This window comes from Liolophura sinensis, chromosome 1 (assembly GCF_032854445.1).
Source record: "Liolophura sinensis isolate JHLJ2023 chromosome 1, CUHK_Ljap_v2, whole genome shotgun sequence".
NCBI lineage: Eukaryota > Metazoa > Mollusca > Polyplacophora > Chitonida > Chitonidae > Liolophura > Liolophura sinensis.
In genome coordinates, this window is record NC_088295.1 from 12,074,452 (window position 1) to 12,093,232 (window position 18,781).

General features: G+C 40.5%; 1 protein-coding gene across 2 annotated transcripts; it reads left to right on the forward strand.

Moving 5' to 3' along the window:
* The first annotated feature begins 4,322 nt into the window (after nt 1–4,322).
* On the forward strand, nt 4,323–18,247 carry LOC135461856 (cytochrome P450 1A1-like). 2 transcript variants are annotated; one of them, XM_064739117.1, is made up of 12 exons: nt 4,323–4,481; nt 5,042–5,210; nt 5,535–5,618; nt 8,233–8,331; nt 9,571–9,664; nt 10,002–10,160; nt 10,516–10,724; nt 12,227–12,355; nt 13,695–13,799; nt 15,353–15,487; nt 15,694–17,907; nt 18,006–18,246. In XM_064739117.1, the coding sequence occupies exons 2-11, from the start codon at nt 5,057–5,059 to the stop codon at nt 16,038–16,040; spliced, it is 1,515 nt and encodes a 504-aa protein (XP_064595187.1). In that variant the 5' UTR covers nt 4,323–4,481; nt 5,042–5,056; the 3' UTR covers nt 16,041–17,907; nt 18,006–18,246. The 2 variants fall into 2 exon arrangements, with proteins under 2 accessions (XP_064595187.1, XP_064595189.1); XM_064739119.1 differs by lacking the exon at nt 4,323–4,481 and adding an exon at nt 4,490–4,612 and having other exon boundaries at nt 18,006–18,247.
* The last annotated feature ends 534 nt before the right edge of the window (nt 18,248–18,781 follow it).

The following is an 18,781-nucleotide window of genomic DNA, read 5'->3' on the forward strand; positions in this document are numbered from 1 at the left end:
GATCAAATGTAACAACAATATGCACTGTTTATCTGCCGTAATTATGATGCTGTGCTTTATTCCATAAACACTAAGTCTTGCATTAAGGACGGAATGCTTCATTCCATTTTCCGTGGGTCTACAGAGCCGATAGTAAATCCGGAATTGTTTTTAGCATTTGCTGGCATGATGCAAAGATTTCGTTTCTGCGCTCCAGGAGGAGAGACCCTGGACGTGAATCCCACCGGAGCCTTGGTTGCCTTCACTCCGAAACGGTATAGAATATACACAGAACCAAGACGTTATAGGGTAATCCACACGGCAGTGACATGTTCAACACACTGAAATGGCTGTTTTCACGGCCGGGCGTTGAAGCACTGTGGTGGATTTCAGGAAAAATAGAGACACGATCGCTTTTTTTTTATTTCAGTCTAAACTCTGACAATAACCCTATGCTACAGACTTTTCTTTGGGAATGTGCAATTGAAATCCACTGATTATAAATAAGAACCAAGATTTTTGTATCTTTTAAATCATGAATTGTGATGAAAACTGGTGATCGTATTTCTCAGCTTTTTTTTTTGTTTTGTTTCCGTATATGTTTAGGGGAGTAGCAGATTAACACCAACAGTGACGTATTTTCCTCTTCAAACTGAACATGAATTTGAAATGAACAGAAGACCTCAGAAGAGGGATATTGTTTTAATATTGACATTGTTACTTGTTTTTACTTGAATAGCAATATACTTGCATGGCGTATACATATCTCGCCATGTAGCAATTGTTAAACTCTGTGTGTTGTATGACGACCTCCTGCTTAGAAAAATCGACTGTTGTATGACCTATCATCAAAGAAAAGTACTGACTGCTTCTTTCTGACGGTGTATTACCAGGTTTATTTACCATTTATATTATATTTTATTTCTTACATATTCCTTTGGGAACTGGTTTTATAGGTTGTTTTGGAAGTGGATCTTGCGATTATTGACTTGAATCTGAATGACGAGTGGTACATAGGCCCACGAATGTCGCACTTTGAAGCTTAAATTCACTTCATTTCTTAAATTTTACGAGTATGATTCTCGTTTGGGTAATTATTGACGTAATTTAGCTCGTGACTATATACGGCTGCAAGTCTGCCGAAGTGGCGTTTAACCGTAATCATTCATTCCGGAATCTCTGGCGTTCTGCTTCTTAATTGTGACTATTTCCGCTTAACACATGATACTATAATTCGAGGATTTATATGAATGTGTTGAATAAAATCGCCACGCTAAAGTTGGTGCAGCTATTGTAAAACAGCCGCAGTCAAAGCGCAACGGAAATACATATCATGAATAAGGCTTTACTTGTAAACTGTAATATATCTATCAAAAGTGACTTTAGTCAGTGACACGAAACAATACGATCTCTACACATGGATATTTTTGAAGTTTATATTTCTGCAAGGAAAATGAAGTTAGAACATCATAATGTATAAGTCCATAATCTCGGTTTCGACGACAAAAGCCCATTGCCTCGGGTTACGTCATAATTGTTCAAAAACCAGTGGCATGCTGGATATTGGGAGGAGTTCAAGATGTTTTGACGGAGGACGAAATCAGTTACCTCAACTGCTATCGACTTGACTGTAAACCCTGTTACTAACACTGTCATATTTCAAATTGTTTACACGTTTTATTACAATATAATATTAATGAATGAGTTTTATTTTATCTCTTAGTGATACATGATCTCACGGAAGTATAGATTTAGAGATGGATGTAATGAAATTAAAGCCATGTAGTCTATTCACGGAGATAGTAGGGCTATGTGGAGTTTGTTCTAACCGCACGTTGGTGCAGCTATTGTAAAACAAATTATTCTCCACGCCCATTGTCCAGCATGCAACTTGCTGTTGAATAATCAGGACGTCACCCTTGGTATCGAAACTAAGCATATGGAGTTTTACATTATGAATTAGAAGAGGTATTCTAGCTGCATTTTCTTTGTAATAATATGGACGTACAACATATCAATGTGTAGAGCTTGTGTTATAACGTGTCACTGGCTAAAGGCAATTTTGGTAGTGAGTATGGCTGATCTTACACACAGGTGAATATAGGCGACTGTTTTAAAAAAAAAAAAGGCTACAGCATGTTACACGATTCTGATACTACTGAAATTTACACACCTGTAGAACATTCCCTGCGTCTTTCAGGTATATTAATCAAAACTGTTGACTGCTATTTTATACATGACTCCATCCTAATTTATTATTTTTATTACTTCATGCTGGCTTCCTCTCCGGCTGTACGTGGGAAGGTCTTTCAGCAACCTGCAGATGGTCGTGGGTTTCTCCAGGTTCTGTCCGGTTTCCTCCCACAACAATGCTGGAAGCCGTCGTATAAGTGAAATATTCTTGAGTACGACGTAAAACACCAATCAAATTAAAATACTTTTATTACTAAGTAACTTAGCCTTGTGGTATGGCGGGCCTCTTTTCTGTTGTATTCCTGCATGTTTTGGTGACTTAGCCTTGTGGTATGGCGGGCCTCTTTTCTGTTATATTGCTGTGTGATTTGGTACTTTAGCCTTGTGGTATGACGTGCCTCTTTTCGGTTGTATTCTTGCATGTTTTGGTACCCTAGCCTTGTGGTATGACGTGCCTCTTCCCTCTTATATTCCTGTTTGTTTTGGTACCCTAACCTTGTTTTATGGTGTGCCTCTTTCACGTTGTATTCTTATGTGTTTTAATACCTTAACCTTGTGGTATGGTGTGCCTCTGATGCTTATTAAATGTGATGAAAATCAGCACTTCGAATAATTCTAGACCAGTGACGTCAAACAACTTGCACTTAATATAACGGTATTTTCTTTTTATACGTCTACCGAGGAGTAAGTACACAAGTATATGTTTTGACAATCGACACGATATAAGGTTTCCTCTTAACTGACATACCTCAATGTAATTGTAGAAGGCCAGTGATAGAAATATAATTTTGGATGTAAAGTTTTCCCTTAGCTTCAGCACTAGGCGGTTTACTACAGACGTATGTGATAAGAATAATCCAAGAGCCAGGGTGTATACATAAGTTGCTATTTAAACTTTTACACCAACAGCTGAACAAAAATAAACGACTACAGCATAGAAAAGCAAACCAGAGCAGCGACAATGTGGTATGCGGAATTTTACTGAATTAATTCATAATTTTTAACTGTCATTATTTACACAACCATTGAAATTACGTCCTTTCAAACCTCTAGGATTATATTTTTGAATATATTTCAAAAAGTTACAAACATAGTCAAAAAAGAAAAGTAGATTAGCATTTGCCTGACGAAACACTAAATACATTAAAAGGTATAATGCATATACTATATATACACACAATAAGCCCCCCCCCCCCCCCCCCCAATTTTCCAGTCTTAAAATGCCATTATTTCCAATAATTTCTCTATATTCAACCATTCATAGCCTGCACTGAACTGGGCGAATTTTCTCGTCATTAACGTCGCTGTTTGGTATAAATGCTATCTTTAAGCATATACATTATAATGGCAAAGCCTGACGGGATTTGCCAGCCCGTGTGACAAGAAAGCACCAAGAAGATATGCTATTTTGGAGTTACTGTAAATGCTTGCAGTAAGTATACGAAATTAGAACGACCTAAATGAAGAACTTAGACGTGTATTTACCGTATAAAAATGTATCCACAAGTCAATATGACCTAAAGGATGAACTATTTACTCAATAAAAATGCATCCATAGGTAAAATGATCTAAAGGAAGAATTAATATAGACATGCATTTACCGTATACAAAGATGTAGTCCCTATCCATTACAAATGTCAATGATCTAACGGAAGAACATAGACTTGCATTCATCGTACAAAGATGGATGTCCTATCCACAACAAATCAATGTAGATGTGCATTTAAGGTGCAAACACGTACTGCTGCATTATATAATTAGCACTCATAACCGGTATATATATATATATATATATATATATATATATATATATATATATATATATATATATGAGTAGAGCTAGACACAGGAGGTATTGTTATAATTCTTCTTACAGGTCTGCCAGCAACCTGCGGATGGTCGTGGGTTTCCCCCGGGCTGTGCCCGGTTTCCGCCCACCATAATGCTGGCCGCCGTCGTATAAGTGAAATATTCTTGAGTACGGCGTAAAACACCAATCAAATAAATAAATAAATAAATATTATTCTTACCATAATTTTTTCATTTGGCCTTTACTTCATGGGCAAAAGCTAAGTCAGGTATCGTCAGGGGTCAACTCGGCAGTTGGGTCAAGGTCAAGGCTTCTCCGGCAGTAAGGCGGATTTGCATCTTTGCACATACTAATGCACACGTCATAGCGGCTGTCGTGGCTGTATGGACGTACATGTACATATACATATATATCTGAACACACAACTGTCATATTCGACGTTTGAGTTAGAACCGCTCTGACCGTTTCACAGTTCACGGCACAGAAAAAGTTTGCCTTGGTAAGTACCACTAGTACATATATGCTGACAAAACTGATCACGACAAGTAGTGCATATTTCTACGTTATTTACATGGACAGTCAATGTCAAACTGGATATATTGTAAAGCCCTTTGCTTGTTTTAGGCTGTGGTGAGTATAGCTTCTGTATCTTGTGTTAAACTAGCGCCGTGTTATTTGAGTTCAGGTTGCCTACCCTACTTAATACGAATATAGGACGTTTAAATTCCGCATGCATGGGAACAGTCGTAGTGACGCCAGGTTTACTTTGTACATGTTAAGCGTCAGTGTACATGCAGCTTATGGTCTGTGTCTGTTTTATGCGAATAAATATGGGAATAGCTTCAGACGAGCTGTCATGGGGTCAGATAAGAGAACTGCTGGCGTAATATAGGTTAGTGCGCATTAAGAGAAAACAATAGAAACTTAACAAATAAGATGTTCTGTGTGGGCACCGTAAATATGAAAGGAAATGCAGTTAGAGTGACGATAATTTGTAGGTGTTAATATATACATGTATTACTGTTATCTGTTACATAGTAAACCTGTTTCTGCTGACAGAGTCCCGTCAACAAGATGCTGGAGCTAGGGTGGCTCCATTTCGGAATAACACAGGCGCTGTGTCTGGCGCTCTTCACTGTGGTATTGCTATACTTCATTTACGGCAGAGGGAAGAGATATAACCTACCGCCTGGTCCCACACCGTTGCCCATTATCGGAAATGTCCTCTGTAAGTTTTTTACACAAACGTTTTCATAAATCATTTTCGGTTTTACTAACTAAATATAAGTTTCTCTATTGAGACACCTATATAAGTTCACCGCATGACTGCATGAACTCCTTTTTTTGAACACCTAGGTCGTGTCATTAACTCGAACTTGTGAAGGGCCAGTGACTTGAACCCCTATTATGTCGGGTCAATAACTGGAACACCTATTATGTAGGGCCATTCAATTGATCACCTATATGTCGGGTCATTGTAATGTGTTACCTTATGGACAACAATATAAACATCTCGCAGTTAGATAACGCACTGTTTGAACTGTGTTTGTAGTGTTTGCAAGATCGAAGAAAAATGTACCATTGGAGATGACAGATTTGGCCAAAACTTACGGACCAATATATCACCTTAGGTTTGGTAAGTAAAGTAATTAGCGCCAAAACTGTGTAGTCCTTCCTTCCCACCCATCACCTAAAGTTTGGTCAGTAAAGTAAGTAGAGCAAAAGCTGTGTAGTCCTTCCTGCATAACCATTACCTGAGGTTTGGTGATTAAAGTAATTAGAGCCAAAACTATGTAGTCCTTCCTGGGTAACCATCAAGGGAAGTGTGGTTAGTAAAGTAATTAGCGCCAAAACTGTGTAGTCATTTCTGCATAACCATCACCTGAGGTTTGGTGATTAAAGTAATTAGAGCCAAAACTATGTAGTCCTTCCTGCATAACCATTACCTGAGGTTTGGTGATTAAAGTAATTAGAGCCAAAACTATGTAGTCCTTCCTGGGTAACCATCAAGGGAAGTGTGGTCAGTAAAGTAATTAGCGCCAAAACTGTGTAGTCCTTCCTTCCCACCCATCACCTAAAGTTTGGTCAGTAAAGTAAGTAGAGCAAAAGCTGTGTAGTCCTTCCTGCATAACCATTACCTGAGGTTTGGTGATTAAAGTAATTAGCGCCAAAACTGTGTAGTCCTTCCTTCCCACCCATCACCTAAAGTTTGGTCAGTAAAGTAAGTAGAGCAAAAGCTGTGTAGTCCTTCCTGCATAACCATTACCTGAGGTTTGGTGATTAAAGTAATTAGAGCCAAAACTATGTAGTCCTTCCTGGGTAACCATCAAGGGAAGTGTGGTTAGTAAAGTAATTAGCGCCAAAACTGTGTAGTCATTTCTGCATAACCATCACCTGAGGTTTGGTGATTAAAGTAATTAGAGCCAAAACTATGTAGTCCTTCCTGCATAACCATTACCTGAGGTTTGGTGATTAAAGTAATTAGAGCCAAAACTATGTAGTCCTTCCTGGGTAACCATCAAGGGAAGTGTGGTCAGTAAAGTAATTAGCGCCAAAACTGTGTAGTCCTTCCTTCCCACCCATCACCTAAAGTTTGGTCAGTAAAGTAAGTAGAGCAAAAGCTGTGTAGTCCTTCCTGCATAACCATTACCTGAGGTTTGGTGATTAAAGTAATTAGAGCCAAAACTATGTAGTCCTTCCTGGGTAACCATCAAGGGAAGTGTGGTCAGTAAAGTAATTAGCGCCAAAACTGTGTAGTCCTTCCTTCCCACCCATCACCTAAAGTTTGGTCAGTAAAGTAAGTAGAGCAAAAGCTGTGTAGTCCTTCCTGCATAACCATTACCTGAGGCTTGGTGATTAAAGTAATTAGAGACAAAACTGTGTAGTCATTTCTGCATAACCATCACCTTAGGTTTGGTCAGTTAAGCAATTAGAGCCAAAACTATGTAGTCCTTCCTGGGTAACCATCAAGGGAAGTGTGGTTAGTAAAGTAATTAGAGCCAAAACTGTGTAGTCCTTCCTGCATAACCATCACCTTAGGTTTGGTCAGTTAAGCAATTAGAGCCAAAACTATGCAGTCCTTCCTGGGTAACCATCAAGGGAAGTGTGGTCAGTAAAGTAAGTAGAGCCAAAACTGTGTAGTCCTTCCTGCATAACCATCACCTTAGGTTTGGTCAGTAAAGTAATTAGAGCCAAAACTGTGTAGTCCTTCCTGGGTAACCATCAAGGGAAGTGTGGTCAGTAAAGTAATTAGAGCCAAAACTGTGTAGTCATTTGTGCATAACCATCACCTTAGGTTTGGTCAGTTAAGCAATTAGAGCCAAAACTATGCAGTCCTTCCTGGGTAACCATCAAGGGAAGTGTGGTCAGTAAAGTAATTAGAGCCAGAACTGTGTAGTCCTTCCTGCATAACCATCACCTTAGGTTTGGTCAGTAAAGCAATTAGAGCCAAAACTGTGTAGTCCTTCCTGGGTAACCATCAAGGGAAGTGTGGTCAGTAAAGTAATTAGAGCCAAAACTGTGTAGTCATTTGTGCATAACCATCACCTTAGGTTTGGTCAGTTAAGCAATTAGAGCCAAAACTGTGTAGTCCTTCCTGGGTAACCATCAAGGGAAGTGTGGTCAGTTAAGCAATTAGAGCCAAAACTGTGTAGTCCTTCCTGCATAACCATCACCTTAGGTTTGGTCAGTAAAGTAATTAGAGCCAAAACTGTGTAGACCTAATCATCATCTCATACGTTTATTTATATCCAAAATTCATTTACAGTTGTCAGTTAATATTGATTCTGGTTTACTTTTAACACAAAATATCTGCTCCCTGTCGTTTGCTCGGCAACCTCTCTGGTAATAGAGAGAAAAAAACTTTTGTTTATAATCACCCAGGTATTATTGGCAGCCATCGAGGTCACGTACACAGAGCTAAGTTTTAGTTCACCATTCTTGAATAATTTTCTCTTCGTGCATTTAATTATACTGTTATAGGATGAATACCAGATCCATGTCAATCGTTGGAATGTACTTTTTTTTAAAACGCTTTCATTCAATTATTGAGTATCTGTTGACTCCGTTTTATTATAAGGTAAGAAATGCCTTAGCCTGAATGTTTATTTAGGACATAGCTTGTTTCTTGTTTCTTATATACACATGATAGTTTGTTATTATAATGACCTATATAAGAGGTTGAGTATGGATGATTATTGTTTGTGTTTATTATTATTTTATTTATTATATATTATTGTTTTCAATGGCAGGGTTCATGAGGACAGTAGTACTAAACAACTATGAACTAGCGAAGGAAGCTCTGCTGACAAAACCGACAGAATTTGCAGGCAGACCGAGGTCCTATTCAAGTAAGTATCATTTATTTCTAGGTTAGATTCTCTCTCTTCCATTTAACAACACACTTAACAAAGTATTTTTTAAAAATTACGCATTGTTTATCTTCTTGTTTATTTAATTATTTGTGTGTTTATGTGTACAGTTAATTATCAGTATTTTCCCTTAAGTCTTATGTAGTGGTATGGGGTGGAAACATAACACTTGACAAACCTCCTGATGTAAAGCGTTATTTATGATTTAGGATTTATGAATCGACTAGAAGACATGGCTCATCACAACAGTTGACTATCTCATGCTACTTCGGACACTGTTTTGAACGGTTTACAGGTGTTGATCATTGGCCAACGTTTGGAGAGCTTTACACGTAATGAACTTGGGCCAATTTTCGGAAATGATTCATTTATTAAGTTGATTGTTTTCTATATGCCGCATTCAAGAATTATTCATTTGTACGAAGGCGACCAGTTTCATGTGTGAAGTACTGGCATGCCCATGATAAAACACTGACCTTTGACAAGTTGCTTATGAATTTTCTTACGTGCATATTTGTGAAAAACGCATACTGTTCAGTCAGCCCCTAAAGTGCCATATATAGAGAGATCACATTGTCACCAAGCCCCCAGTGTGGGGAGATGTAGACATTTTCGGAAATGATGTCACGTGAAAAGTTCCAGTACTTAAAATGACACCCTTATGAGGAAAGTTCGCAAAAGATTACTTCACAAAGATTTGTGAAAGGCGAGCCGACCTTGCCCCTGGCTGGCAAACTGAGGCCATTCTTTGACCACAGAGGTCTTTACCTGGAATTCAGGTCCTGGCTTCGTATACAGATGCTCTACGTCGGGAGGTTGGTCAGGTATGGCGTGAAGTTTTCTCCAGGCTGGCCATGAAAACGGGCCGAATTTTGGCGAGTAAAAGGTGGAAGTCAGCAATCATGTCAATAATTATATCAATATATTCACTTCACATTTATGAACTTATTTTGTCAGCATAGGGTTCAGCCTGCTGCAAGCAGACACCACTGTTATATGTACGAAAAAATGTTGAACGCGACGCTAAATCTCATCCAAAGAAACATTAACAACGTTGGTAAGTTTGTTTGATTTTACAAGCATGTGATCTGATGTTATCGCTGGAATTTATCAAGAAAAGTCGTGTCACTATTGTAACTGTTATCTGATCGGTGTCTTACTAAATGCAGCTGCCTTAATGTAGTGAAAATGATTCTCAAAATTTTACCTCTGTAACAGTGGATATTATAACAGAGGGTGGAAAGGACATTGCATTAAGCGACTATGGCCCCACATGGAGATTGCAAAGGAAAATTGCCTCAAAAGCCCTAAGGTACGCAAATAACCAGAAATGAATAACATCTTAGCTCTTACAGCTTCAAACATAGGCCTTACCGTCTTAACCACTGATTACCATCTTCTCTCTCTTCTCGTATACATACATATGTATTTGGTTTTGCTCCGTGGGTAATACACATGGGTTGAAGCCCGAGTTGGCCTAGTCCTGTGAATTCAAAAGAGGCCACATCTGAGATTTCTGGATAGGCGCTCATGTGGCCACTGAACCAACATTATCAGCATCTTTTAAACCATATCCTGCAAATCACTGGGAAAATCCGAATGTGTAATACAAATATGTGTAAAACTAATGAATATTATCTGTTCATCAGAAAGTACCTGTCTGGGTCGGAACTGGAGAAGAGGGTTCATAAAGCCTTTGGGGAGGGAGCTATCAACGCTCTGGCGGCAGAGAAGGGACTATTTAATCCGCGAGAACACATCTCTTACGCGGTAGTCAGTTTCATCAGTGCCTTCTGCTTTGGTGAAAGGTACGCTGATGCATGTATCTTGGCTGTATAGAATCGTGCCATACATGTGCCATACATGTAAAATCTAAACGTCGCACACTAACCATTCACCCAAACACGCTGTAAATGAAGACAGTCTCCCATCACCAGTCAAAACATCAATTTTACTCGAGGTACTGCATCCGAATCTTTAGTTTTTAATCACTGGGTAATTTTGTACACAATGAGTCAGAATGTTGACTTCCCATGGTATATTTGATTTGATTGTACATCATATTAAACTCACTCGATAGATTCTAATGCTATATGAGAATAATTTGTGAACTAGCATATTGCTTTTATTCAGCTGTCAATTCTCAATTTCTAACCATTACAGCCACGCAGACAAGGATTCCCTTGCGGTTAAGATGTTGAAGTTCTCAGACTTTTTCCTAGAGGTATCAGCCAATGGTCTCCCCGAAGACTTCCTGCCGGCTCTGAGACACCTTCGCCTAAAAAAGTCTCAGATATTTAGAGATTACGTCAAGGGCGTCTTGGATGATTTATACAAACTATACAAAGAACATGAAATCAGTTTTGATCCAGGTTTGTTACGGAATTCCATCTCCAAAGCTAATGTGCAGCTCTCTCCTTACGTCCTTAAGACAGTAAACTAGTTTTAGTATCAACTGTTCATCTTGAGCTCGATCCTGCTCAACTGGAGCAGTCGGTCCTGCTTACCCGGAGCAACCGGGTCTGGTCAATTGGAGCAACCAGTCTTGCTCAACTGGATCGGTCTGTCCTGTTCAACTGGAACTCAGTCCTGCTCAACTAGAGCAATCGGTCCAGCACAGTAGGAGCAGTCTGTCTTGCTCAACTGGAGCTCAGTCCACCTCAACTGGAACAATCTGTCCTGCTCAACTGGAGAAGTCGGTTCTGCTCAACTGGGGTAATCTGTCCAGCTCAACTGGAGCAGTCGGTCCTGCTAAACTGGAACAGTCTGTCCTGTTCAACTGTGCAGTGTGTCCTGCTCAACTGGAACAGTCTGTCTGGTTCAACGGGCAGTCGGTCCTGCTCAACTGGAGAAGTCGGCTTTCCTCAACTGGGATAATGAAACAGTGTGTCCGGCTCAACTGGAGCAGTGTGTCCTGCTCAACTGGAGCAGTAGGTCCTGCGGCTCAACTGAAGCAGTCGGTCCTGTGGCTCAACTGGAGCAGTCATTCCTGCGGCTCAACCGGAGCAATCTGTCCTGCTCAACTGGAGCAGACTGTCCGGCTCTACTGGAGCAGTCGGTCCTGCTGAACTGGTGCAGCCTGTCCGGTTGAACCGGATCAGTCGGTCCTGCGGCTCAATTGGAGAAGTCGGTTCTGCTTGGCAGGAGAAGCTCAACTGGAGAAGTCATTCCTGCTCAACTGAGGCAGTCAGTCCTGCTCAACTGAGGCGGTCAGTCCTGCTCAATTAGGGCAATCGACCTTGCTCAACTGGGGCAGTCTGTCCTCCTCAACTGGCGCAGCCTGTCCGTCTCAACTGGAGGAGTTGGTCCTGCTCAGCTGAGGCAGTCTGAGTTAGGTGCACTGAGTTAGGTGCACTATCTGCTTTTCACGCGTTATCACGCGAGATTTTTAGTACTGGAGCACAGACTGTAAACGAGAATTTTTGAGTCACGTGGTCTGTGTGGCCGAGAAAAGCCAATAGTGCACCCAAATGGAGAGTTTGACTTTATATATAACTGAGATACTAATAATCCTAAAAAGTGTTACAAACCAATCAGAAATGTGGCACATGGGCTCTCTCACCTTACCTCCCGATGCCAACGACCCACACCTCGACAAAAATATGTATGTAAGTGACCGATATGCGTGCAGAAGATACGTGTATATCATATAGGGTAGTTTTGGTATTTATTGTGAGCATGTATACGGTATGAGGCATGCTGTGATGTGTATACGAGGCGAGGCATTCGATAAATCATATTCACTCTTATATGGGCCTTTATAATTCATGTGATCCAGTCCTGTTGGGAAGAACACTGAACTGGGGGTGTATACATGTGTTTGCTTAAACACTTTCTTCCTTGTGGCTGCTGAGGATGTTTTTCTTATTTTCAGAGAACATCCGTGATTTTACGGACTGTCTAATTGCGGCAGAGAGAGAGGCTCGTACAGAAGAGGCCCCGGCAGACCTGGCCCAGCTTAGCAATACTCACTTCGTACAGACCTTAAGCGACATATTTGCCGGTAAGTCAAGGTCTTCCCTGTGGAATATGTTGTGTGTCATATATCTTAAGTGCTCTTAATCTGACATTGTGCTGGTGTTTTATGTGTTAGTGCTATTGATTCTGCACAACAGACGGCATGCTGGTGTTTAGTGCTAGTGCTGCTGTGATCCTGCTCAGCTGACGGCGTGTTTCTCTTTACGTGTTAGTGCTACGGTAATCCTGCTCAACTGACGGCGTGATAGTGTTTACATAATAGTGCTACATGATTCATGTACTCTTCTCATGCTATTCTTTATGTAATGAACAATGGCTTCGGACGTTTGATGAAGCCCAAGTATCCGTAACATATTATAGGTGACTTTATCATATACCAAATTAAAAATAATAAATAAATAAAAAAGTGACAAAAACTTAATTATAAAAATTAATTATATATATATATATATATATATATATATATATATATATATATATATATATATGGGTTGGCATCAAAAATGGGCCGTACTTTGATGCTGCATTGCTCCATTATCCTTTGTTCAAACCCTTTTAAACTTTAGACGTTCAAATGATATGGTTTTGTTAATATACTGACCAAGTTTCAAGGTCATAACTTGAACACAGGGTTAAAATGAAAACATAGCCCAAAAAAAACGCACGTTCCGGTGACCCACATTGCATCACATGTTCGGTCTCGTGAGTAGTGCGCGCGCTGCACCTGTGTGACACGCGTCAATCAAGTGTCGTCTGGAAAAATTGTCTGGCTGTAGTGTCAGAGAAACCCTTCTGCCAGATAGGCAAAAGTTTTGCTGAATCAAGATGGTTTTCTCTGCGGCGGACAATGAATTGATCACCTTTTCAAGTAAACCAAGGTAGAACATCATTTTGAAATGTCCAGAACTAGCGTTTTTGACCTTATTTTGATTTTGGTCCCATGAACAGAAATCTTAAAGGATGAAATTGAAATTTGGTCAGTATTCTTAGGACATAATGGCTTTTGAGTCCGTTGTTTTCCGCGAAATATAGTACGATACTGTAATTCTGTTCTGAAGAACCATATAAAATAAACACAACGACCGAAACAAAGTCTAGAACATGTTCTAGAACAAAAATTGAAAACCACCTAGAGTGATACATTCGGGTTGAACGATAAATATGAAATGGAAAATATTTTTTTGAGAATAGCACAAATGAGTTTGTCATTGGGTGGATAGTTACGAAAAGATGTTACATGTATCAGTTTCCTAGCTGATATCAGGTACGTGGATGAGTGAAAAAAGGCCATTAAAAATTATGTTCTTTTACTGTATATATATATATGTATTTACATAGTGACCTGAATTATATTCTTATTACAGCCGGTATCGATACCTCCCGATTCACACTCTGCTGGGCGATTATTTATCTGGTGGCCTTTCCAGATGTACAAGAAAAGGCATTCAAAGAAATTGAAAATGTTGTAGGTAAGACTCCATATATATAGTCCTAGGGGCCTGCACGGCTCATTTGGTTAGCGCGCTAGCGCAGCGTAATGACCCAGGAGCCTCTGAACAATGCGGTCGCTTTGAGCTCAAGTCCAGCTAATACTGGCTTCCTCTTTGGCCGAACGCGGAAAGGTCTTCAGCAATCAGCGGATGGTCGTGTGTTTCACCCGGGCTCTGCGCGGTTTCCTCGGAACATTATGCTGGTCGCCGTCGTATAAGTGGAATATTCTTGAGTACGGCGCAAAACACCAATCAAATAAATAAATATCTAGTCCTACAATTGGATGCTATCTTCAAGACCATAGGAGGTCTATTTAAGCACTAACAGTAGTAATACAGAGTAGATGCACACAGACACTGGCTTACATAGTCTGCACGAGAGAGTTTCTAGCCATTGGACCCTATCGTCACATAACCCCATTGATCTTACGCAAAGTTCATTGAAGATCATTTGCTTTCCACCATACATAACCGCATACACACTGAGCTCGCTCTGATGGAATAATGCTGCGTGTCACGTGGGGAAATGCACTTGCGTAATAACAGTGGTTTACGCACGCGAGCTGCATCCATTAAAAATAACTGCTCTCCTGTATAGCACATGAGAAATTTATGTTTGAGCACGGCGTTAAAACACCGTACTACGGAATCAGTCGGTCAGTTATAAATATAAAAATTATGTAAAGTACAGATGAAAGAGTGTCAAAAGTTAGTTCAAAATATTATGTTCTTCAAAATTTTTCTCGACTTTTTTTTAACAGAATAAGACATGATAATGTTTGTTTGGTTGGCATTTGGGACCAGCGCTTGCTATATATTGTCTTTGCATAATAATGTTCTAAATGAGGATACAGTGCATGCTTAATAAATATATTTATGCTAGAATTTGGTCTTTTCAGCAAAGAAATGTGTTCAATCAGAATTAATCGTATTTATGTTTAGTATATTCATAAACACTAAATATAGGGGAAACAGTTCAATATATATATCAGTTTTGTGTTATTGATTATTCAGTGCGAGACTATTCTTATTCATTGAACCGGATGTCAGCTAGGCAACAAATTTCAGTTAACACGAAACGAGGCACAATCTCGATCTTATAGACAGGGGCTGCAGACTACCCCGCTCACACTGTTCCTTGGCGCCTTGAGTTAGAGTAAGCGGTCGACGGCTATTGTCGTTTGCTCATTTGGGAAGCCTTACGTTCATTGAAGACCATTTGTCTTACACCAACATATGGAAGGATGTACATCACACGTAGGAAAGTTCAGTAGCTTCGTTGGTGTCTTACACAAGGTTCAGCGCCCATAAAACTGGCAACCATCATACAAGAGATAAATTCCTGAGTATGGAGTTTACCAACGACCATCAAATCATTCATCAGGTTAGAACAACGTAGGAGGATCTGTTTCCATGAACAACACTACAGAGAAACACAGGCTACACAGAAGGACAGGAAAGATAGCCATGCATGAACAATGATTGAACCAATTTATCTACATGTCGGTACTATCAGTGTGTTCTTCTTTCAGGAACAAGTCGTCTACCTGGGATGGATGACAGGAAAAGCCTCAGGTACACAGAGGCAGTATTGTTCGAATCCATGAGGTTAAGACCAGTCACCCCGGTGGGTGTGCCACATGCTGCCATAAAGGATGAACAGCTTGGTAACTAAACGCTCTATCATTTTAAAGAAAAGCAATATTTTATCAGCAGCAAGCACAACAGATCTAAATTAAGAAACGTAAACGATGGTTCTTTAGTAAACAAAGTGTAAGAAGAATGCAAATTTATAAATCAAGTCACAAAGCTGTATTTGCTGTGGTTGTTTGCTAGTCTGTGACACTATGATGGACACTTTGGGATATTTCAGGAGGCTATGACATCCCAAAGGGCACCATGGTGATGATCAACCAATGGGCACTGCATCATGACCCAGAGTTCTGGAAAGATCCGGAAGAGTTCCGTCCTGAGAGGTTCTTGGAGGCAGATGGAACCCCGGCTCCCAAACCAGACAACTTCCTTCCCTTCTCCATGGGCCGACGGGTGTGTTTAGGAGAGGTGGTGGCCAAACCCGAGCTATTGCTAATCTTGGCCATCTTCATTCAGAAGTTCAGGTTCCTGAAAGCCCCGGGGGAGAAGCTCTGTCTAGATCCTGCAGGTGGAATCGGTGGCTTTGTCCCACATCCTTACAACGTCATAGTGGAGTCTAGAAACTAACAACTGTCTTTGTTTACCTTTGATTTTGTTCATACATTCCAAGGCTCTGACCATGGAACATTGTAGGTTTTACCTAGAATATAAGACCTCGCTTGTATTTTCATGCCATTTAATTTGTATTTTTTGTAAAATATTCGGAGGTCAATTTGCTGTACCTGAAAATGGAATATGGTGGGAGAACACCGAGCACACCCCAGGGGAAACTGGCCACCATCCACAGGTTGCTGAGAGACTTTCCAACATACGGCCGGAGATGGACATTTAGAATGCTTTGGTCAGTTATTATTGTTAAAGCAGTTTTGTGATAAATATTTTTTATGATCACTGACTAAATATAGTTAGGACAATATCAAAGATTTCTTAGTAGCCTTCATCAGTTGTAAATATTTAATCAACAAAATCAACACATGATTTTTATATCAATATGGTAAGAATTCGGTAATCAATTCCCCAAGAGGAGGCAAAGGGCATGTACTTTTATTCTAAATACATCACAGTGGGTGAAGTAATTCTTGAAACATAAGCATTTAGCTTATTAAAGAAATTTTGTTCTTCACAATGTACATTAGCACAAATATCATACTTTTTGTTACTTACATAAGGGAATATCTACACACATGAAACTAGACAACTTTTGTACATAAAGTAAATGAATACTTTCTATTCATTTGATTTTGTTTACTGTGTCATGTTTTCACTGTTGCTGTAGGGAACTTCAAACAGTATACCAATAATCTGTGAACAAGACCAAAAGTTAACATCTATTTACATTCAGATTTATTGGGCTGGTGTTTAATGATTTTCCACTTAGATGGAAGGTTATGAGTGGTGGAAATCGGCATGGCAGGAATAAACCATAGCCCTCTGCCAGGTACCTGAGGAATTTCCTGACTTAATGCCACATCTGAACAGCCAGAGCTGGATTCAAACAGATGACTTTATTAGTCTGACTGACACAGCAAACCAGTAGTTTAACCCTCTGAGCTTGCAAAGGTCTCATACATTTACATTCTGCTCATAAAATTATGAGCATTTATGATATTATTTATTTTGTTTGATTTAATGCCACACTCTAGAACTTTTCACTCATTCAGTGCTGGTTAGTTTTATGGCTGGAAGAATACTGTGTTCACTGGAATACCACCGACCTTAGGCAAGTTAATGAAAAACTTTCCCACATGTGATATACAAATGTGTAGATGTAAGTGTGAAAGAGGGAATCCATATACCATCTCCCTTCCTGAGATGTATCTGAGTACACAGGTGTAGTCTTACTGACACCTCACTCACTGACACCTCACTTCCTGAAGGTGATCTGAGCACACAGGTGTAATTTGACTGACATCTCCCTTCCTGAAGGGGATCTGAGCACACAGGTGTAGTCTTACTGACACCTCACTCACTGACACCTCACTTCCTGAAGGTGATCTGAGCACACAGGTGTAATTTGACTGACATCTCCCTTCCTGAAGGGGATCTGAGCACACAGGTGTAGTCTCACTGACACCTCACTTCCTGAAGGTGATCTGAGCACACAGGTGTAATTTGACTGACATCTCCTTTCCTGAAGGGGATCTGAGCACACAGGTGTAGTCTTACTGACACCTCACTCTGTGAAGGTAATCTGAGCACACAGATGTAATTTTGACAATTCCCTTCCTGAAGGGGATCTGAGCACACATGTGTAGTCTGACTCACATCTCCCTTCCTGAAGGTGATCTGGGCACAAAGGTGTAGTCTGACTGACACCTGACTCCCTGAGCACACAGGTGTAGTCTGACTGGCATCTCCTTCCCTGAAGATGATCTGAGCACACAGCTGCAGTCTGACTGACATTTCCCTTCCTGAAGGTGATCTGAGCACACAGGTGAAGCCTGGCTGAAATCTCACTACCTGATGGTGATCTGAGCACACAGGTCTACTCTGACGGATGTCTCCCTTCCTGACGGAGATCTGAGCACACAGGTGTAGTCTCACTGACACCTGACTCCCTGAGCACACAAGTGTATGTCTGATATCTCCTTCCATAAAGGTGATCTGAGCACACAGGTGTAATTTGACTGACATCTCCCTTCCTGAAGGGGATCTGAGCACACAGGTGTAGTCTCACTGACACCTCACTTCCTGAAGGTGATCTGAGCACACAGGTGTAATTTGACTAACATCTCCCTTCCTGAAGGTAATCTGAGCACACAGTTGTAGTCTGACTGATGTCTTACTCTCTGAGAACACAGGTGTAGTCTGACTGACACCTGACTCCCTGAGCACAGAAGTGTATGTCTGACATCTCCTTCCCTAAAGGTGATCTGGGGAAACAGGTGTAATCTGACTGACATCTCCCTCCCTGAAGGTGATCTGGGCACACTTGTGGTCTGACTGATGTTTTACTCTCTGAGAACACAGGTGTTGTCTGACTCACATCTCCCTTCCAGAAGGTGATTTGAGCACACAAATGTAGTCTGACATCTCTCTCCAAAGGTGATCCGGGCCCACAGGTGTAGTCTCACTGACATTTCCTTCCCTAAAGGTGATCTGGGGAAACAGGTGTAATCTGACTGACATCTCAATCCCTGAAGGTGATCTGGGCACACTTGTAGTCTGACTGATGTTTTACTCTCTGAGAACACAGGTGTAGTCTGACTCACATCTCCCTTCCAGAAGGTGATTTGAGCACACAAGTGTAGTCTGACATCTCTCTCCAAAGGTGATCTGGGCACACAGGTGTAGTCTCACTGACATCT